This window comes from Orcinus orca, chromosome 16, assembly GCF_937001465.1.
Source record: "Orcinus orca chromosome 16, mOrcOrc1.1, whole genome shotgun sequence".
NCBI lineage: Eukaryota > Metazoa > Chordata > Mammalia > Artiodactyla > Delphinidae > Orcinus > Orcinus orca.
Window position 1 is genome coordinate 58,777,453 of NC_064574.1, and position 22,663 is coordinate 58,800,115.

A 22,663-nucleotide genomic window follows, 5' to 3' on the forward strand; every position below is an offset into this window, starting at 1 on the left:
AATACTGTCTTGATTACTGTAGCTTTGTAGTATAGTCTGAGGTCAGGAAGCCTGACTCCTCCAGCTCCATTTTTCGTTCTCAAGATTGCTTTGGCTATTCGGGGTCTTTTGTGTTTCCATACAAATTTTTAAGATTTTTTTGTTCTAGTTCTGTTAAAAAAAAATGCCATTGGTAGTTTCATAGGGATTGCATTGAATCTGTAGATTGCTTTGGGTAGTAGAGTCATTTTCACAATGTTGATTCTTCCAATCCAAGAACATGGTATATCTCTCCAACTATTTGTATCATCTTTAATTTCTTTCATCAGTGTCTTATAATTTTCTGCATACAGGTCTTTTGTCTCCTTAGGTAGGTTTATTCCTAGGTATTTTATTCTTTTTGTTGCAGTGGTAAATGCGAGTGTTTTCTTGATTTCACTTTCAGATTTTTCATCCTTAGTGTATAGGAATGCCAGAGATTTCTGTGCATTAATTTTGTATCCTGCTACTTTACCAAATTCATTGATTAGCTCTAGTAGTTTTCTGGTAGCATCTTTAGGATTCTCTATGTATAGTATCATGTCGTCTGCAAACAGTGACAGCTTTACTTCTTCTTTTCCGATTTGGATTCCTTTTATTTCCTTTTCTTCTCTGATTGCTGTGGCTAAAACTTCCAAAACTATGTTGAATAAGAGTGGTGAGAGTGGGCAACCTTGTCTTGTTCCTGATCTTAGTGGAAATGCTTTCAGTTTTTCACCATTGAGGACGATGTTGGCTGTGGGTTTGTCATATATGGCCTTTATTATGTTGAGGAAAGTTCCCTCTATGCCTACTTTCTGCAGGGTTTTTATCATAAATGGGTGTTGAATTTTGTCAAAAGCTTTCTCTGCATCTATTGAGATGATCATATAGTTTTTCTCCTTCAATTTGTTAATATGGTGTATCACGTTGATTGATTTGCGTATATTGAAGGATCCTTGCATTCCTGGAATAAACCCCACTTGATCATGGTGTATGATCCGTTTAATGTGCTGTTGGATTCTGTTTGCTAGTATTTTGTTGAGGATCTTTGCATCTATGTTCATCAGTGATATTGGCCTGTAGTTTTCTTTCTTTGTGACATCCTTGTCTGGTTTTGGTATCAGGGTGATGGTGGCCTCGTAGAATGAGTTGGGGAGTGTTCCTCCCTCTGCTATATTTTGGAAGAGTCTGAGAAGGATAGGTGATAGCTCTTCTCTAAATGTTTGATAGAATTCGCCTGTGAAGCCATCTGGTCCTGGGCTTTTGCTTGTTGGAAGATTTTTAATCACAGTTTCAATTTCAGTGCTTGTGATTGGTCTGTTCATATTTTCTATTTCTTCCTGATTCAGTCTTGGCAGGTTGTGCCTTTCTAAGAATTTGTCCATTTCTTCCAGATTGTCCATTTTATTGGCATAGAGTTGCTTGTAGTAATCTCTCATGATCTTTTGTATTTCTGCAGTGTCAGTTGTTACTTCTCCTTTTTCATTTCTAATTCTATTGATTTGAGTCTTCTCCCTTTTTTTCTTGATGAGTCTGGCTAATGGTTTATCAATTTTGTTTATCCTTTCAAAGAACCAGCTTTTAGTTTTATTGATCTTTGCTATCGTTTCCTTCATTTTTCATTTATTTCTGATCTGATTTTTATGATTTCTTTCCTCCTGCTAACTTTGGGGTTTTTTTGTTCTTCTTTCTGTAATTGCTTTAGGTGCAAGGTTAGGTTGTTTATTCGAGATGTTTCCTGTTTCTTAAGGTAAGATTGTATTGCTATAAACTTCCCTCTTAGAACTGCTTTTGCTGCATCCCATAGATTTTGAGTCGTCGTGTCTCCATTGTCATTTGTTTCTAGGTATTTTTTGATTTCCTCTTTGACTTCTTCAGTGATCACTTCGTTATTAAGTAGTGTATTGTTTAGCCTCCATGTGTTTGTATTTTTTACAGATCTTCTCCTGTAATTGATATCGAGTCTCATAGAGTTGTGGTCGGAAAAGATACTTGATACAATTTCAATTTTCTTAAATTTACCAAGGCTTGATTTGTGACCCAAGATATGATCTATCCTGGAGAATGTTCCATGAGCACTTGAGAAAAATGTGTATTCTGTTGTTTTTGGATGGAATGTCCTATAAATATCAATTAACTCCATCTCGTTTAATGTATCATTTAAAGCTTGTCTTTCCTTATTTATTTTCATTTTGGATGATCTGTCCATTGGTGAAAGTGGGGTGTTAAAGTCCCCTACTATGAATGTGTTACTGTCGATTTCCCCTTTTATGGTTGTCAGTATTTGCCTTATGTATTGAGGTGCACCTATGTTGGGTGCATAAATATTTACAATTGTTATATCTTCCTCTTGGATCGATCCCTTGATCATTATGTAGTGTCCTTCTTTGTCTCTTCTAATAGTCTTTGTTTTAAAGTCTATTTTGTCTGATATGAGAATTGCTACTCCAGCTTTCTTTTGGTTTCCATTTGCATGAAATACCTTTTTCCATCCCCTTACTTTCAGTCTGTATGTGTCTCTAGGTCTGAAGTGGGTCTCTTGTAGACAGCAAATATATGGGTCTTGTTTTTGTATCCATTCAGCCAATCTGTGTCTTTTGGTGGGAGCATTTAGTCCATTTACATTTAAGGTAATTATCGATATGTGTGTTCCCATTCCCATTTTCTTAATTGTTTTGGGTTTGTTATTGTAGGTCTTTTCCTTCTTTTGTGTTTCTTGCCTAGAGAAGTTCCTTTAGCAGTTGTTGTAGAGCTGGTTTGGTGGTGCTGAACTCTCTCAGCTTTTGCTTGTCTGTAAAGGTTTTAATTTCTCCATCAAATCTGAATGAGATCCTTGCTGGGTAGAGTAATCTTGGTTGCAGGTTTTTCTCCTTCAACACTTTCAATATGTCCTGCCACTCCCTTCTGGCTTGCAGAGTTTCTGCTGAAAGATCAGCTGTTAACCTTATGGGGATTCCCTTGTGTGTTATTTGTTGTTTTTCCCTTGCTGCTTTTAATGTTTTCTTTGTATTTAATTTTTGACAGTTTGATTAATATGTGTCTTGGCGTATTTCTCCTTGGATTTATCCTGTATGGGACTCTGTGCTTCCTGGACTTGATTAACTATTTCCTTTCCCATATTAGGGAAGTTTTCAACTATAATCTCTTCAAATATTTTCTCAGTCCCTTTCTTTTTCTCTTCTTCTTTTGGAACCCCTATAATTCGAATGTTGGTGCGTTTAATGTTGTCCCAGAGGTCTCTGAGACTGTCCTCAGTTCTTTTCATTCTTTTTTCTTTATTCTGCTCTGCAGTAGTTATTTCCACTATTTTATCTTCCAGGTCACTTATCCGTTCTTCTGCCTCAGTTATTCTGCTATTGATCCCATCTAGAGTACTTTTAATTTCATTTATTGTGTTGTTCATCGTTGCTTGTTTCATCTTTAGTTCTTCTAGGTCCTTGTTAACTGATTCTTGCATTTTGTCCATTCTATTGTCCACTCTATCTCCAAGATTTCGGATCAACCTTACTATCATTATTCTGAATTCTTTTTCAGGTAGACTGCCTATTTCCTCTTCATTTGTTAGGTCTGGTGGGTTTTTAATCTTGCTCCTTCATCTGCTGTGTGTTTTTCTGTCTTTTCATTTTGCTTATCTTACTGTGTTTGGGGTCTCCTTTTTTGCAGGCTGAAGGTTCGTAGTTCCTGTTGTTTTTTGTGTCTGTCCCCAGTGGCTAAGGTTGGTTCAGTGGGTTGTGTAGGCTTCCTGGTGGAGGGTACTAGTGCCTGTGTTCTGGTGGATGAGGCTGGATCTTGTCTTTCTGGTGGGCAGGTCCACGTCTGGTGGTGTGTTTTGGGGTGTCTGTAGACTTATTATGATTTTGGGCAGCCTCTCTGCTAATGGGTGGGGTTGTGTTCCTGTCTTGCTAGTTGTTTGGCATAGGAGGTCCAGCACTGTAGCTTGCTGGTCGTTGAGTGAAGCTGGGTGCTGGCGTTGAGATGGAGATCTCTCGGAGATTTTTGCTGTTTGATATTATGTGCAGCTGGGAGCCCTCTTGTGGACCAGTGTCCTGAAGTTGGCTCTCCCACCTCAGAGGCACAGCACTGACTCCTGGCTGCAGCACCAAGAGCCTTTCATCCACAGGGCTCCTTAATTTGGGATGATTCGTTGTCTATTCAGGTATTCCACAGATGCAGGGTATATCAAGTTGATTGTGGAGCTTTAATCCGCTGCTCCTGAGGCTGCTGGGAGAGATTTCCCTTTCTCTTCTTTGTTCTCACAGTTCCCAGGGGCTCAGCTTTGGATTTGGCCCCGCCTGTGCGTGTAGGTCGCCGGAGGGCGTCTGTTCTTTGCTCAGACAGGACGGGGTTAAAGGAGCCGCTGATTCGGAGGCTCTGGCTCACTCAGGCCGGGGGGTAGGGAGGGTCACGGAGTGTGGGGCGGGCCTGCGGCGGCAGAGGCTGGCGTGACGTTGCAGCCTGAGGCGCGCCATGCGTTCTCCCGGGGGAGTTGTCCCTGGATCCCGGGACCCCGGCAGCGGCGGGCTGCACAGGCTCCCCGGAAGGGCGTGTGGCTAGTGACCTGTGTTCGCACACAGGCCTCCCGGTGGCGGCAGCAGCGGCCTTAGCGTCTCATGTCTGTCTCTGGGCTCCGCACCCTCACCCGCGGCTCGCGCCCGTCCCCGGAGCTCTCTCAAGCAGCGTTCCCAATCCCCTCTCCTCGTGCACCAGGAAACAAAGAGGGACGTAAAAGTCTCTTGCCTCTTCGGCAGGTCCAGACTTTTCCCCGGACTCTCTCCCGGCTAGCCGCGGTGCACTAACGCCCTGCGCCGGGGCGAGCAGACAAGCCTCTCGGCTGGTGAGTTCCGGTCGGCCCGATCCTCTGCGCTGGAATCTGTCCGCTTTGCCCTCCGCACCCCTGTTGCTGTGCTCTCCTCCGCGGCTCCCAAGCTCCCCCACTCCGCCTCCCGAAGTCTCCACCCGCGAAGGGGCTTCCTAGTGTGTGGACACTTTTCCTCCTTCACAGCTCTCTCCCGCTGGTGCAGGACCCGTCCCTATCCTTTTGTCTCTGTTTATTCTTTTTTCTTTTGCCCTAACCAGGTACGTGGGGAGTTCCTTGCCTTTTGGGAGGTCTGAGGTCTTCTGCCAGCGTTCAGTAGGTGCTCCGTAGGAGTTGTTCCACGCGTAGATGTATTTCTGGTGTATCTGTGGGGAGGAAGGTGATCTCCGCGTCTTACTCTTCCGCCATCTTCCCGGAAGTCCTCAGTATAGTCATTTTGACAATATTGATTCTTCCAATCCCAGAACATGGTGTATCTTTCCATCTGTTTGTGTCATCTTCAATTTCTTCGTCAGTGTCTTATAATTTTCTGAGTACTGGTCTTTTTGCCTCCTTAGGTAGGTTTATTCCTAGGTGTTTTTTTTTTATGCAATGGTAAATGGGATTGTTTCCTTAATTTCTCTTTCTGATCTTTTGTTGTTAGTGTATAGAAATGCAATAGATATCTGTGTATTAATTTTGAATCCTGCAACTTTACCAAGTTCATTGATGAGCTCTAGTAGTTTTCTGGTAGCTTCTTTAGGATTTTCTATGTATAGTATCATGTCCTCTGCAAACAGTGACAGTTTTATTTCTTTTCCAATTCCGATTCCTTTTATTTCTTTTTCTTTTGTGATTGCTGTGGCTAGGACTTCCAAAACTATGTTGAATAAAAGTGGTGAGAGTGGACGTCCTTGTCTTGTTCCTCATCTTAGAGAAAATGCTTTCAGCTTTTCACTGTTGAATATGATGTTAGCTGTGGGTTTGTCATATATGGCCTTTATTATGTTGAGGTATGTTCCCTCTATGCCCACTTTCTGGAGAGTTTTTATTATAAATGAGTATTGAATGTTGTCAAAAGCTTTTTCTGCATCTATTGAGATGATTATATGGTTTTCACTTTTCAATTTGTTAAGTGGTGTATCACACTGACTGACTTGTGGATATTGAAAAATCCTTGTATCCCTGGGATAAATCCCACTTGATTATGGTGTATGATCCTTTCAATGTATTGTTGGATTCGATTTGCTAGTAGTTTGCTGAGGATTTTTGCGACTATGTTCATCAGTGATATTGGCCTGTAATTTCTTTTTTTGTGGTGGTATCCTTGTCTGGTTTTGGTATCAGGGTGGCTTCACAGAATGAGTTTGGGAGTGTTCCTTCCTCTGCAACTTTTTGAAATAGTTTTAGAAGGATAAGTGTTAACTCTTCTCTAAATGTTTGATAGAGTTCACCTGTGAAGCTATCTGGTCCTGGACTTTTGTTCCTTGGGAGTTTTTAAATTACAGTTTCAATTTCAGTGCTTCTGATTGGTCTGTTCATATTTTCTATTTCTTCATGGTTCAGTTTTGGGAGATTGTATCTTTCTAAGAATTTGTCCATTTATTCTACATTGTCCATTTTATTGGCATATAGTTGCTCATGGTCCTTTGTATTTCTGTGATGTCCATTGTTAACTTCTTTTTCATTTCCAATTTTATTGATTTGAGCCCTCTTCCTTTGTTCTTGATGAGCCTGGCTAAAGGTTTATCAACTTTGTTTATCTTTTCAAAGAACCAGATTTTAGTTTCATTGATCTTTTCTATTGCTTTCTTTATCTCTATTTCCTTTATTTCTACTCTGAACTTTATGATTTCTTTCGTTCTGATAACTTTTGGGTTTTGTTCTTTCTCTAGTTGCTTTGGGTTTAAGTTTAGGTTGTTTGTTTGGGATTTTTCTTGTTTCCTGAGGTAAGACTGTAGTGCTATAAACTTCCCTCTTAGAACTGATTTTCCTGTGTCCCATAGGTTTTGGATCATTGTGTTTTCATTTTCATTTGTCTCTAAGTATTTTTTGGTTTTCCTTTTGATTTTTTTCAGTGATCCATTGGTTGGTTAGTAGCATACTGTTTAGCCTCCACGTGTTTGTGTTTTTTACAGCTTTTTTTTCTTGTAGTTGATTTCTAATCTCATAATGTTATGGGAGAGACCAATTTTTTTTTTTTTTTTTTGTGGTACGCGGGCCTCTCACTGTTGTGGCCTCTCCCGTTGCGGAGCACAGGCTCCAGACGCGCAGGCTCAGTGGCCATGGCTCACGGGCCCAGCCGCTCCACGGCATGTGGGATCTTCCCATGACCGGGGCATGAACCTGTGTCCCCTGCATCGGCAGGCGGACTCTCAACCACTGCGCCACCAGGGAAGCCCAAGACCACTTTTTTCATCCATTCATTCATTGATGGACACTTGGGTTGCTTTCTTCCTTCTTCCCTCCTTCCCTCCTTTTTTTTTTTTTAATTAATTATTTTATCCATTCATTTTTGGCTGCACTGGGTCTTCCTTGCGCACGTGCTTTCTCTAGTTGTGGTGAGCAGAGGCTACTCTTCATTGCGGTGCGCGGGCTTCTCATTGCGGTGGCTTCTCTTGTTGCGGAGCACAGGCTGTAGTCACGCAGGCTTCAGTAGTTGTGGCTCGCGGGCTGTAGAGCGCAGGCTCAGTAGTTGTGGCTCACTGGTTTAGTTGCTCCGTGGCATGTGGGATCTTCCCGGACCAGGTCTTGAACCCACGTCCCCTGCATTGGCAGGCGGATTCTTAACCACTGAGCCACGAGGGAAGCCCCCTCCTTACTTTTTAATTTTTAAAAACTCTCTGGGACAAGAAGCATCATAATATTTATAAAGGAAATTTTAAAAGAAAAATAATCAGCTACAGTGTCCTGCCCTTCTTATATGAACTGTTTTCATTTTCCTCTATTCCCTACCAGCTTTTGTCCATATGCAGTCACTATTAGTGCAGATTTTTATGCTGTCTTGTCTTCTGCTTTACTTGGAGGCTAATCTTTTTTTCATGTTAATACATTGCCTCATGCTGAACTTTTTGACAGATGAGTTCAAGATAATGTTTGCAACTAATACAACTTTAAAAAATCATTTCCCTGTTGGCTGTTTTTAATTTTCCATTATTTTGAATAATGAAATTATTTTGAAATCTTTTGGAATCATTTATGTCTTCCTTCCCTCCCTCACTTTGGATAAAGGCCCAGGAGTGGGTTTATTAGGTCAAAGGAACGAATGGTTTTAAGACTTTCAAAACATGCTACTGAGGTTGTACTAATTGAAACTGCCCTTTACAGAATTTGAGGGGATGGGTTTTGCTGACAGCCTCACCAGTTCTGGGTATCATTATTTATGTATCTATTTTGCAGTAGATTAAGTTATAATCACTATTTTCATTCACATTTGATTACCAGTAAAATTAAATTTTCTGCCTAATGTTTACTCCTCAGTTGTATTTTTCTACTTTTGAATTGCCTTCTCCCACACTTTACCAAGTTATCTCATGGCGAGTCAATTTCAAAGAAATTTATCTGTACCTGCTCTTTGTTTGCTGTAGGTATGAATATTTATAGGTATTTTTTTAACATCTTTATTGGAGTATAATTGCTTTACAATGGTGTGTTAGTTTCTGCTTTATAACAAAATGAATCAGTTATACATATACATATGTTCCCATATCTTTTCCCTCTTGCATTTCCCTCCCTCCCACCCTCCCTATCCCACCACTCTAGGTGGTCACAAAGCACCGAGCTGATCTCCCTGTGCTATGCGGCTGCTTCCCACTAGCTGTCTATTTTACGTTTGGTAGTGTATATAAGTCCATGCCACTCTCTCACTTTGTCACAGCTTACCCTTCCCTCTCCCCATATCCTCAAGTCCATTCTCTAGTAGGTCTGTGTCTTTATTCCCGTCTTACCCCTAGGTTCTTCATGACGTTTTTTTTTTCTTAGATTCCATACATATCTGTTAGCATACGGTATTTGTCTTTCTCTTTCTGACTTACTTCCCTCTGTATGACAAACTCTAGGTCCATCCACCTCACTACAAATAACTCAATTTCATTTCTTTTTATGGCTGAGTAATATTCCATTGTATATATGTGCCACATCTTCTTTATCCATTCATCTGATGATGGACACTTAGGTTGCTTCCATCTCCTGGCTATTGTAAATAGAGCTGCAATGAACATTGTGGTACATGACTCTTTTTGAATTATGGTTTTCTCAGGGTATATGCCCAGGAGTGGGGATTGCTGGGTCATATGGTAGTTCTATTTGTAGTTTTTTAAGGAACCTCCGTACTGTTCTCCATAGTGGCTGTGCCAATTCACATTCCCACCAGCAGTGCAAGTGTGTTCCCTTTTCTCCACACCCTCTCCAGCATTTATTGTTTCTAGATTTTTTGATGATGGCCATTCTGACTGGTGTGAGATGATATCTCATTGTAGTTTTGATTTGCATTTCTCTAATGATTAATGATGTTGAGCATTCTTTCATGTGTTTGTTGGCAATCTGTATATCTTCTTTGGAGAAATGTCTGTTTAGGTCTTCTGCCCATTTTTGGATTGGGTTGTTTGTTTTTTTGTTATTGAGCTGCATGAGCTGCTTGTAAATTTTGGAGATTAAACCTTTGTCAGTTGCTTCATTTGCAAATATTTTCTCCCATTCTGAGGGTTGAATATTTATAGGTATTTTTAATGGAATCCTTCCCTCTGTTTTTCTTTAAATGCCGTACATGTGCATGCACACCCACCCACACGCCCCAAATTGCCAAGTGTTGATCTTAAATCAGCCTGGAGAAGGGAGAACTGCTCTCCCTCCTGGGGCACCCACTGTGCCCAGCCCACTGCTGGGTTCCTGGTAAGCATGTGAGGGACAGAGTTGGGAGGCAGGCTGGGAAGTCTGCAGTTTCCTTTCTGGACCAGAAATCGCTGAGCCATTGCACAGATTTAGAAATCTACAGGTGGTTGCATATTGTAGGCGCATGTATCTCCGGCCTGCTCAGGCCCCTGCATTCCAGTTTTCTCTTCCGTTGTCTCCTTCCCTCCTCCAGAGCCAAGTTCCCAGCAACAAGGCCTAGCACAGCACTTCAGACAGTTGTGGGTGCATTTCTGCTTGGGCGTCACACGGCTTATGGGCTGTTTTGATGCATATTAGGAAAGGATGAACAAGCACTACACATTATGGCTTGGGACAAGGCTAAAGTTAATTTGACTCTTTCTTAAAGTAAATGGCAGACTACAGGCACACCTCAGAGATACCGGGGTTCAGTTCCAGACCGCTGCAATAAAGCAAGTCACGTGAATTTTTTGGGTTCCCACTGCGTCTGTTATGTTTATACTACACTGTAGTCTATTAAGTGTGCAATAGCATTGCTTCTAAAAAAACAATGTACATACCTTAATTAAACCATAACACATATAATAATAATGAAAACGTCTGAAATACTGTGCGAATTACCAAAATGTGACACAGACACGAAGTGAGCAATGCTCTGTGAAAAATGGCACTGATAGATTTCCTCGACGCAGCGTTGCCACAAACGTTCAATTTGTAAAAACAAAAACAAAAACACAACATCTGCAAAGTGCAATAAAACAAGGTGTGCCTGTAGATGGCACAATGCTGTTGAGAATGTAGAAGGCAGATGGTTGTTGTTGGGCAGCCTTGGGGATCAGCGCCAGCCTGGCCATCTGCTAGTTGTGTGACCTTGGGTATGTCCCCTGGGCTCTCTGAGCCTGCTGCTTCTATTACATGGGGATCGTCCACTCCTCATTGGGTTATTATAAAGTCTGAGAGAAGAGCAAATGTCTTTCAAAGAGCAGTGCCTGTACTCTGGGATCTTCTAGTTGTAACCATGGCAACATGGCATCTGCTCAATCAATCACGACAGCCATCCCCTCCCACTTCCCTCCAGAGTGTGGGAATGAGCAGGACCGGCTCCCTGATTCCCATTCACTCCTAAAAACTCTAAAACTCTCTAGAGCTCCTTCTTCTAAACTTCACTGAGCATCTGCTGTGTGCCAGGCATTTACGTGTGGGGAGGCCAGGGGCAGTCTGGCGTCTGGCCCTCTGGTGGCCCCATGCCTCATGGCTGACACTTCACCCTTTGCTCTGGACTCTGGACTTGGTGTAGAGAGGGCCCTGGGAACCCCCTACTGGTGGGCAGGTTTCACAGCCACCCAACACCGCCCCCCCACCCCCTGCCAATCTCTCCAGTGATTGGCTAACCCCAGCAATCTAATGGACGTGTTCTTGGAATCTGCCAGCTTTATTTTTTCAGTTGAAAACTCAAGGGAAAAGCCTCCCCCCAAAGAAAGTGAACAACTTTTAGGGCTGTAACTCTTGGGGTCTGAGTGCCCAGGTGCAGAGCACACGTCTGTGGAAACCGGCCCCCTGGAGCATTCAGTCTTAGAGTCAGGCTCTACCCCAAAGAGGGAGGCACCCAACCAGGCTTGTGGTTAAGGGATTTGGGACCATCAGTTTCCCCTCAAGGATCCTCATGCCTCAGGGGAGACCCTGAAGAGGGCAGGGGAAGCCAATCCCAGGCTAGGAGACCCGGGGCAGCCTAGCTCATACAGCTGAGGCTTCCGAAACAGCAGCCAGCGAGTGACTAAATATCTCAGGCAGAACAGTTGCTGGAGTGGCTTCCGCTCTCCAGAGCTGGGCCCGGCAGGCCAGGCTGCCTCCTGGAATTACAGGGCAGGTGTTGAGGGAGGTGGAGCATTACCCAGACCAGTGTGGGCTTTACCGCCCCCAGAAGCATTCTGAAATCAATGCCTAACAGCCCTTCTTTCCTGGATCTGTGTCTTTCCTGGTCTTCTCTGAGTTTCTTAGCATTTCGTGCTGCTTGTCCTGCCCCAGACAGGAATCTTGAGCTTGCTGACGAGATGGGATTGTGGTAGGAGGAGAGGGAGTCTGAAATCTTTGGCAGCCTGGTGCTGGCTCAGGCAAAATCTCAAACTGCAAAGAAAAAAGAAGAGAAGTAAGGCTTTGCTGTGGGCCCAGAGGACAGGGAGCTCCCGCCGTTTCCTGGAAGCGAGCTGAGGGCCCCTGTTATAGCCCCTGGCGTGCTGTAGGCCCAGCAGGGTCAGGCCTCGAGTGGCCCTCATTAAAAGGACATCTCCCCCTTTGGAAGAGCAGTGGGTATGGTTAGATGGTTCCCTGCACTTGTGAGACATGCCCTCACCCCCATCCCAGGAGTTCCTGGCCTGGGAGAGGGCTGAACCCCAGCACGTGATGCTTTGGGAGCATGGAGGGTGCACCCAAAGTGGGGGGTAGAGGGGAGTTCAGGGGCTGAGTCCTGATGAAGAGAGGGTATCCAGGTCACGAAAGCAGCAGGGACATTCAGATGTTTCCAGAACATTTGGTGACATCTGAATGACTTCTCTTTACTTTCAGAAGGAGCCAGCCTTACCCCTTGGATATCCAGCTCACACTGAAGCAGGGACCTCTTCAACTTAGGGGTCACAGACCCAGGAAGACCCTCGGCACCTCTCTGGGCAAGGCACACCATCAGCAGGTAAGGCTTTTTTTTTAATTTATTAATTTTTGGCTGCGTTGGGTCTTTGTTGTTACGTGCAGGCTTTCTCTAGTTGCAGCGAGCGGGGCCTACTCTTTGTTGCGGTGAGAGGGCTTCTCATTGCAGTGGCTTCTCTTTGTTGCGGAGCATGGGCTCTAGGCGCACGCGCTTCAGTAGTTGTGGCACACAGGCTTCAGTAGTTGTGGCTCGCGGGCTTAGTTGCTCCGCGGCATGTGAGATCTTCCCAGACCAGGGCTCGAACCCATGTCCCCTGCATTGGCAGGCAGATACTTAACCACTGTGCCACCAGGGGAGTCCCAGCAGGTGAGTTTTAATCTCTGTACTTCATTTCTTTTTCTGGTCTTACTGAGTGTGATGGGGTCATCAATACAATATGTAATAGAAACAGAGAGAAAGAGTGTCTATCTCCTTGCTTCTGATGTTTCTCCATCAACTGTGATGTTAAAGGCTGGATACCAAATACCTCAAGTTACCAGGTTAAGGAAGGTCCCTCCTAGCCCTCATTTGCTTAGAGAATTTTTTAAAAAGAAAATATGAGCATTAGACAATCTTATTAAATTCCTTTTCTGTCATCTGTTGATACGATATCTTTGGTTCTTTCCAGATATGATATTTTTAAAATTTTCTAGTTCCCTGCCAAAATTTTTTTTAACATCTTTATTGGAGTATAATTGCTTTACAATGGTGTGTTAGTTTCTGCTTTATCACAAAGTGAATCAGCTATACATATACATATATCCCCATATCTCTTCCCTCTTGCGTCTCCCTCCCACCCTCCCTATCCCACCCCTCTAGGTGGTCACAAAGCACGGAGCTGATCTCCCTGTGCTATGCGGCTGCTTTCCACTAGCTCTTGGTAGTGTATATATGTCCATGCCACTCTCTCGCTTTGTCCTAGCTTACCCTTCCTCCTCCCCGTGTTCTCAAGTCCATTCTCTAATAGGTCTACATCTTTATTCCTGTCCTGCCCCGAGGTTCTTCATGACCTTTTTTTTTAGATTCCATATATATGTGTTAGCATACGGTATTTGTTTTTCTCTTTCTGACTTACTTTGCCCTGTATGACAGACTCTAGGTCCATCCACCTCACTACAAATAACTCAATTTCGTTTCCTTTTATGGTTCCTTTTGGTTTCCTTTTATATTCCATATATACGATGGAATATTAAATATTCCTTTAATATTCCATTGTATATACGTGCCACATCTTCTTTATCCATTCATCTGTCGATGGACACTTAGGTTGCTTCCATGTCCTGGCTATTGTAAATAGAGCTGCAATGAACATTGTGGTACATGACTCTTTTTGAATTATGGTTTTCTCAGGGTATATGCCCAGGAGTGGGGATTGCTGGGTCATATGGTAGTTCTATTTGTAGTTTTTTAAGGAACCTCCATACTGTTCTCCATAGTGGCTGTATCAATTTACATTCCCACCAACAGTGCAAGAGGGTTCCCTTTTCTTCACACCCTCTCCAGCATTTATTGTTTGTAGATTTTTTGATGATGGCCATTCTGACCGGTGTCTCATTGTCTTATTGTAGTTTTGATTTGCATTTCTCTAATGATTAGTGATGTTGAGCATCCTTTCATGTGGTTTGTTGGCCATCTGTATATCTTCTTTGGAGAAATGTCTATTTAGGTCTTCTTCCCAATTTTGGATTGGGTTGTTTGTTTTTTTGATATTGAGCTGCATGAGTTGCTTGTAATCCCTGCCGAAATTTATGGTCTGTGTTGGATAAACCCATTTCTGAATTCCTGTGGGTTTGTGTCTATTGTCTGACTCTGCTGGTTCTTGCTCTTAGAATTTTGTCTCCTTAAGTGTGTTCGTTTTTTATAATTACAGTGGTTATAAGTTCATTGTTTAGAGTTGTATCACCATGCCTAGCATATGAAGTAGGTGCTCAGTAAAAATTTTTTAATTAAAAGATCCTTAGTTGTGGCAAAATATACATCACAAAAAAATTGACCATCTTAATAAGTGCACAGGTCAGTAGTGTTAAGTACTTTCACTTTGTTGTGCAACTATCACCACCACCCATTCTCCAGAACGCTTTTCATCTTGCAAAACTGAAACTCTGTCCCCATTAAACAACTCCTATTATCCTCTTAGACCAGCCCATGGCAACCATCATTCTGTGTTCTGTCTCTATGAATTTGACAACTCTAGGTACTTCATAGAAGGGGAATCATACAGTATCGGTCTTTTTGTGACTGGCTTATTTCATTTAGCATAATGTTCTCAAAGTTCATTCATGTTGTAGCTTTTGTCAGAATTTCCTTCCTTTTTAAGGTTGAATGATATTCCATTGTATGTATATATATATATATTTGCTTATCCATTCAATTGCTGATGGACACTTGGGTTGCTTATAACTTTTGGCTATTGTGAGTAATGATGCTATGATGGGTGTATAAATATCTTTGAGATCCTGCTTTCAATTCTTTTGGGGTATATACCCAGAAGTGGAATGACTGGATCCTATGGTAATTTTATTTTTAATTTTTTTGAGGAACTGCCATGCTGTTTTCCATATTAGCTACACCATTTTACATTGCCACCAACAGTGCATGATGGTTCCAATTTCTTCACATCCTTGCTAACACTATTTTCTAATTTTTTGATAGTAGCCACTCTAATGGGTGTGAGTTTATATACCATTGTGGATTTGATTCACATTTCCCTAATGATTGGTGATATCGAGCATCTTCTCATGTACTTGTTGGTTATTTGTATATCTTCTTTGGAGGAAAGTCTATTCAAGTCCTTTGACCAATTTTATTTTTTTTATCAGAGTATAGTTGCTTTATAATATTGTGTTTGTTTATACTTTACAGCACAATGAATCAGCTATATGTATACATATATCCCCTCTTTTTTGGATTTCCTTCTCATTCAGGTCACCACAGAGTACTGAGTAGAGTTCCCTGTGCTATACAGTAGGTTCTCATTAGTTATCTATTTTATACATAGTATCAATAGTGCATATATGTCAATCCCAATCTCCCAATTCATCCCCCCACTTCTCCCTTGGTATCCATACGTTTGTTCTCTACATCTGTGCCTCTGTTTCTGCTTTGTAAATAAGATTGTACCAATTTTTTCAGATTCCACATATATGCGTTAATATATGATATTTGCTTTTCTCTCTCTGACTTACTTCATTCTGTATGACAGTCTTTAGGTCCATCCATGTCTCTACAAATGACCCAATTTCGTTCCTTTTTATGGCTGAGTAATATTCCATGGTATATATGTACCACATCTTTATCCATTCCTGTTGATGGATATTTAGGTTGCTTCCATGTCCTGGCTATTGTAAACAGTGCTGCAATGAACATTGGGGTGCATGCATCTTTTTGAATTATGGTTTTCTCAGGGTATATGCCCAGTAGTGGGATTGCTGGGTCATATGGGAGTTCTATTTTTAGTTTTTTGAGGCACCTCCGTACTGTTCTCTATAGTGGCTGTACCAATTTACATTCCTACCAACAGTGTAGGAGGGTTCCCTTTTCTCCACACCCTCTCTCCAGCATTTATTGTTTGTAGAGTTTTTGATGGTGGCCATTCTGACTGGTGTGAGGTGATACCTCATTGTAGTTTAGATTAGCATTCCTCTAATAATTAGTGATGTTGAGCATCTTTTCATGTGTTTGTTGGCCATCTGTATGTCTTCTTTGGAGAAATGTCTATTTAGGTCTTCTGTCCATTTTTTGACCTACACTCTGTTTTTGGCCGTACGTGGCCTCTCACTGTTGTGGCCTTTCCCGTTGCGGGGCACAGGCTCCGGACGCGCAGGCTCAGCGGCCATGGGTCATGGGCCCAGCCACTCCACGGCATGTGGGATCTTCCCAGACCGGGGCACGAACCCGTGTCCCCTGCATCGGCAAGTGGACTCTCAACCACTGTGTCACCAGGGAAGCCCCTCTTCTGCCCACTTTTTGACTGGGTTATTTGGGTTTTTTTGATATTGAGCTGCATGAGCTGTCTGTATATTTTGGAGATTAATCCTTTGTCAGTTACTTCATTTGCAAATATTTTCTCCCATTCCATAGGTTGCCCTTATACTCTGTTGACTGTGTCATTTCATGCACAGAAGTTTTTAATTTTGATGAAGTCCAGTTGGTCTATTTATTCTTTTATTGCTTGTGCCTTTGGTGTCATATCCAAGAAATCAGTGGCAAATCCAATGTCATGAAGCTTTCCCCCTGTTTTTTTGTAAGAGTTTTATAGTTTTAGTTCTTATATTTATGTATTTGATTTATTTTGAGCTAATGTTTTTATAGGGTGTAAGGTAAGGGTCCAACTTCATTCTTTTCATGTAGATATTCAATTTTCCCAGCACTGTTTGATGAAAAGATTGTACTTTCTCCATTGAATGGTCTTGACATACTTGTCAAAAATTATTTGACCATATATGCAAGGGTTTATTTCTGGGCTATTTTATTCCTTTGGTCTATATGTCTGTCTTTATGCCAGTACCACACTGTTTTGATTACTGTAGCTTATGTTAAAAGTTTTGAAACCAGGAAGTGTGAGACCTCTAACTTTTTTCTTTTTCAAGATTGCTTTGGCTACTTGGGGCCGCCTTGAGATTCTGTATGAATTTTAGGGTAGGTTTTTATATTTCTGCGAAAAAAGCCATTGGGATTTTGACAGAGATTGCGTTAAATCTGTAGATCACTGAGTAGTATTAATATCTTAATGATATTAAGTCTTTCAATCCATGAACATGGGATATCTTTCCATTTATTTGTATCTTCTTTAATTTCTTTCAGCAGTGCTTTGTAGTTTTCAGTGTATAAGTTTTTCACCTCTTTGGTTAAGTTTATTCCTAAGTGTTTTATTCTTTTTGATGTTATTGTAAATGGAATTATTTTCTTAACTTCCTTTTTGGAATGCTCATTAGTGTATAGAAACACAATTGATTTTTGTGTGTTGACTTACATTCTGCAACTTTGCCAAATTTGTTTACTAATTCTAATAGGTTTTTAAATTTTTTTAAGCTTTAGTATTTTCTACATATACATGGTTTTTTAGATATATATGATTATGTCATTTGAGAACAGAGATAACATCTTTCTTTCCAATTTGGATGCTTTCTGTTTCTTTTTCTTGACTAATTGTTCTGGCTGGGACTTCTGATACTACTTTAAATTGAAGTGGCAAAAGTAGGCATCCTTGTCTTGCTCCTGATCTTAGAGGAAAAGCTTTCAGTCTTTTACCATGGAATATGGTGTTATCTATGGGCTTGTCAAATATGGCCTTTATTATGTTGAGGTAGTTTCCTTCTATTCTTAGTTTGTTGAGTGTTTTTATCATGAAAGGGTGTTGAATTTTGTCAAATGCTTTCTCTACATCAGTTGAGATGGTCATGTTTTTTTTTTTTCCTTCATTCTTTTAATGTGGTGTATTACATTGATTTTCCTATGTTGAACCATCCTTGCATTTCAGGAATAAACCCACTTAGTTATGGTATATAATCCTTTTAATGTGCTCTTGAATTCTGTTTGCCAGTACAGTTGTTCCTCAGTATCCATGGGGATTGGGTCCATGGATACGAAAATCTGTGGATGCTAAAGTCCCTTATATAAAGTGACATAATATTTGCATACAGCCTATGTACATTCTCCTGTATAGTTTAAATCATCTCTAGATTACTTATAGTACCTAATACAATATAAATGCTATGTAAATAGTTGCCAGCATGCAGCAAATTCAAGTTTTGCTTTTGGAACTTTCTGGATTTTTTTTCAAATATTTTCAATCCGTGGTTGATTGAATCTGTGGATGTGGAAATCATAGATATGGAGGGCCAACTGTATTTTTTTTTTTTTTGATGATTTTTGCATCTATATGCATCAGGGATATTGTTCTGTAGTTTTCTTGAAGTGTCTTTGTCTGGCTTTGGTATCAAGATAATTCTGGCCTCATAAAATGGGTTTGAAGATGTTCCCTCTTCAGTTCTTTTTAAAAAATATAATTTAAATTTATTTATTTATTTTTGGCTGTGTTGGGTCTTCATTTCTGTGTGAGGGCTTTCTCTAGTTGTGGCAAGTGGGGGCCACTCTTCATCACGGTGCGCGGGCCTCTCACTATCGCAGCCTCTCTTGTTGCAGAGCACAGGCTCCAGATGCGCAGGCTCAGTAGTTGTGGCTCACGGGCCTAGTTGCTCCGCAGCATGTGGGATCTTCCCAGACCAGGGCTCGAACCCATGTCCCCTGCACTGGCAGGCAGATTCTCAACAACTGCACCACCAGGGAAGCCCCCCCCCCCCTTCAGTTTTTTGTACAAGTTTGAGGAGCCTTGGTTTCAATTCTCTAAATGCTTGGTAGAATTTACTAGTGAAGCCATCTGGTCCTGGGCTTTCCTTTGTTGGGAGGTTTTTGATTACTGATTCAATTTGCTTGCTAGTTATAGGTCTTTTCAGATTTCTGTTTCTTCATGATTCAGTTTTGGCAGGTAATATGTTTCTGGGAATTTAGCCATTTCATCCAGATTGTCCAATTTGTTGTCACACAAGTGTTCATAGTACTCTCTTATAATCCTTTTTGGTTCTGTAAAAATCAGTTGTCGTGTTCCCTATTTCACTTCTGATTTTACTTACTTGAGCCTTCTTTTTTCTTATTAGTCAGGCTAGCTAAAGATTTGTCAATTCTGTTGATCTTTTCAAAACACCAACTTTTGGTTTTGTTGACTTTCTCTCTTGTTTTTCTACTCTCTACTTCATTTATCTCTGCACTAATCTTTATGATTTCCTTCCTTCTGCTAGTTTTGGGTTTGATTTGTTCTTTTCCAGGATCCTTAAGGAGTAAAGTTAGGGTGTTGATTTGAGCTCTTTTTTAACGTGAGGATTTACAGCTGTACATTTCCTTAGTAGCACTGCTTTCTCTAAATTCCATAGTTTTGGTGTGTTGTGTTTTTGTTTTCATTTGTCTCAAGATATTTTCTAATTTATTTTGTGATTTCTTTGACCCATTGAGTGTTTAAGAATGTGCTGTTTAATTTTGTACAATTTGTGATTTTTCCAGTTTTCTGTCTATTTCTAGTTTCTTTCCATTGTAATTGGAAAATAGTTTGTATGATTTCAGTTTTTAGAGGTTTATTAAGACTGTTTCTATGGCCTAATATCTATCTATCTAATGTCTATCATGGAGAATGTTCAATGTACACTTGAGAAAAATGGATACCCTGTTGCTGTTGGGCGGAGTGTTCTGTATATATCTGCTAGGTCTGGTTGATCTCCAATGTTGTTCAAATTCTCCATTTCCTTATTGATCTTCTCTTTGGTTGTTCTATCCATTATTGAAAGTGTGCTCTCTTTTGGTTACTATTTGTATGAATATTTTTTTCCATCCTTTCACTTTCAACCTGTGTGTGTCCTTAGATCTAAAGTGAGTCTCTTGAAGACAGCACAAATTGCATTTTTCAGCTCCAGAATTTGTTTACTGTAATTTCTACATCTTCGTTGATATTCTCATTTTTCTCATATATTGTTTTCCTGAGTTCACTTAGTTGTCTGCCATCTTTCTTCTCCTTCATCTGATTGAGCATATTTAAGACAGTTGTTTTAAAGCCTGTCAATAAGGGGCCTATGTTTCTTAAGAGTTAGTTTCTGGAGATTTACTGTGTTCCTCTGAATGGGCCCTATCTCACGGTTTCTTTGTATGTCTTGTCATCTTTTGTTGGAACTGGGCATTTGAAAAGACATCCACCTCTCCCATTCTTTGCAGACTGTCCCTGTGCAGGGGAAGGCCTTCACTAATCAACCTGGTATGAAAGCTCAGGGTTCTCTCAAATGCTTTCTATGGGCGCATCTTCCCTGGGCCTGAGTGTGTGCTTTAACTCCACATCCCCAGTAGACACAGCTGCTTTTAAATGTCCTAATTTCCCCAGCTTTCACCCCTGCTTCTTCTCAGGGGCTTAGATATAGTATTGTATTCCTCTGTCCAAAGTCTTGCTCCCCGTCACCTACAGGACTGCAGACTCCCTGCAGCTGCCTCTGGCAGCAGCACCCACTCCTGCTTTCAGCAATCACCCACATGATATCCAAACGATGCCACCATCCTCCTCATCACTAAGTCAAGAGAGACCTGTTCCTCTGGCAGGTCCCAGACAAGTCAGAACATTGCAAGCAAGTTCCACTCCTTTCCTTCCCTCCCAAGGGATGAGCCAGGAGCTAGCTGGCTTCTTCAAAACTGTATTGTGGAAGGCAAGCACAAATGCCATGAAATTTCCTGCATTTAGAGTGAGACGTTTTCTCAATCAGGCAGTCACTTGGTTGTTGCTGTTGCTTAACTGGTTTCTAGGGTTCTCACAAAGCTACTTTGGTCCATATATTGTTCTATATTCAGTGTTTCCATGGAGGACTGAGGATTTGTAGATTCCTAGCCTGCCACCTGTTGATGTCACTCTCCTGTCTTCCCCTGGATTTTGATCCAGATATTTCCAATACCCCACTTTCTCTATCTTGTTGAACATTATTAGATATCCCACCAGAAGGACTGTTTTGAATTACCTAGTTTAAATTGCCTACTTTAGTACACTGTTCTTAAATACCATCCTTGGGATCCAGAGATTACTTCCAATTGGTTAAGATGTTTTCTTAGCTTATGTCTCAACATATTTTTGAATTTCACTAACAAACATATTAGTAACATCTACGTTCAAGTTTGCAGTTGGGCTTCTAACTTTCCTCTTGTGTTGTCCTTGGGTTTTTGTCTCCCATAAGATAACACTAATTTCATTAAAATGAGGTAGGAAGAGGAAGGTTTCCTTTTTATACTCTGGAACAGTTATAGTAAATTATTACAATGTGCCTATAAAACTGTGACTCTGATGTTTTATATTTAATTTTAAAGCCTTTTTATTTTAAAATAATTATAGAATTGCAGGTAGTTCAAAGATAGTACAGAGTGTCCTGTATATATTTCATCCCATTTCCCCCAAGGGTTAAATCTTCCATAATTATAGTACAGTATCAAAACCCAGACATTGACATTGGTAGAATGTGTGTGTGTATAGTTCTATGACATTTTGTCACAGGTGTGGATTCATGTAACCACTACCACCATCAGAATACAGAACTGTTCCATCACCACAAACATCTCCCTTTTCCACCCTGTTGTAGTCACACCCACTCCTCCTCCCAGCAGCTACTACTACTAACTGTTCTTTTGCGAGGTTCATGAATAATTGCTCTGTTATCAGGGGGGTCCACTGCCGTTGTTTGTTGCAGTCGCCAACTTCTGTGTCTATGTAGTGGGACTTCAGCCGTGGGAATCATGCACGACCTTGGTTTCAGGTGTGCCCAGGGGTTCCCAGACCTTGTAGGGCGTGTACATTCACGTCCCCTAACAGCAAGTCTGTGGTTCTGAGTTTTCAGCAGCTGACTTCATCGCTGCCTGACCTCCCTCCCCGAGCTCTCGTCTCCTGTGCTGTATGTCACAGGGCTCACTGGACCTGGGGTGGAAGGTGGAGGTTGTGGCCCTCTTTTTCTCTTTCTTAATAAGTACTCCTTCACACATAACTTTGCTTTGACTCTTAGCTCACTGTACAACAACTGAGTGCCTGTCCTCTCGGCGGAAGCTAAGAGAAAAGAATTGGTTTTCCCTCTGGGATGGAAGGCAGAGGTCAACCTTCCGCCCCCAGGCAGGGGTCAGACTGCTTACCGCACTGTGGAGGAGGGTCCAGGGGCACGAAGCCCCGGGCACACAGGTGGATGTAGGCGGCCGCCAGGTTGCAGGCAGGTTGGCGCTCCTGGGTGCCACAGGTGTCCTGGACACATAGGCTGAGGAAGGGTGTGGGGTCCACCTGAAATCCAGCACCCATAGTCAGTGTCCTTGCCCACCACACCCTGGGGAGCAGCACAGAGGAGGGCTATAGGCTAGATCAGGGCAAGGGCCTTCTCTGTCCTGCAGTCCACCTGCTGAGTGGCCTCTGCAGCTGCACACTCACCACCCCGAAGCAGTTCCCCAGGCTGGAGCGGGGGTCCTGGAAGAAGGCCCGGCAGGTGAGGCTCTGTACCGGGCATGCCAGCCGAGTCTTCTCCATGGCCCTGCAGTCACCACCCACCTGGGGAGACGAACCCAAGACTCAGGCTCCTGCCTGGACCTCCTTTCTCCAGGCAGCTCCACTGGGGGCTGCAGCCCCAGGAGGGAACCACCACCCCCTCGGACTGAGAGGTTCCCTGCAGGCGTGGAACATGCAGGCCCAGGAGCCTCGGAGGTGGGGGCCCCACCCTCCTCAGGTCCACGGCCAATCCACACAGAGGCTTCCCTCTCCGGGGCGCGCC

General features: G+C 42.1%; 1 protein-coding gene across 1 annotated transcript in view; it reads right to left on the reverse strand.

Annotated features, from left to right (window-relative positions):
• Positions 1-11,082: 11,082 nt before the first annotated feature.
• The window catches only part of LOC101269628 (uncharacterized), a gene marked incomplete at its 5' end in the record, with an annotated part of 266,122 nt that continues 254,541 nt past the window's right edge, over positions 11,083-22,663 (reverse strand). The window contains 3 exons of the mRNA XM_049699406.1: positions 11,083-11,788; positions 22,041-22,182; positions 22,327-22,443. Of these exons, the coding sequence (XP_049555363.1) occupies positions 11,784-11,788; positions 22,041-22,182; positions 22,327-22,443 (264 nt within the window). The remainder of the gene's footprint in view (positions 11,789-22,040; positions 22,183-22,326; positions 22,444-22,663) is intronic.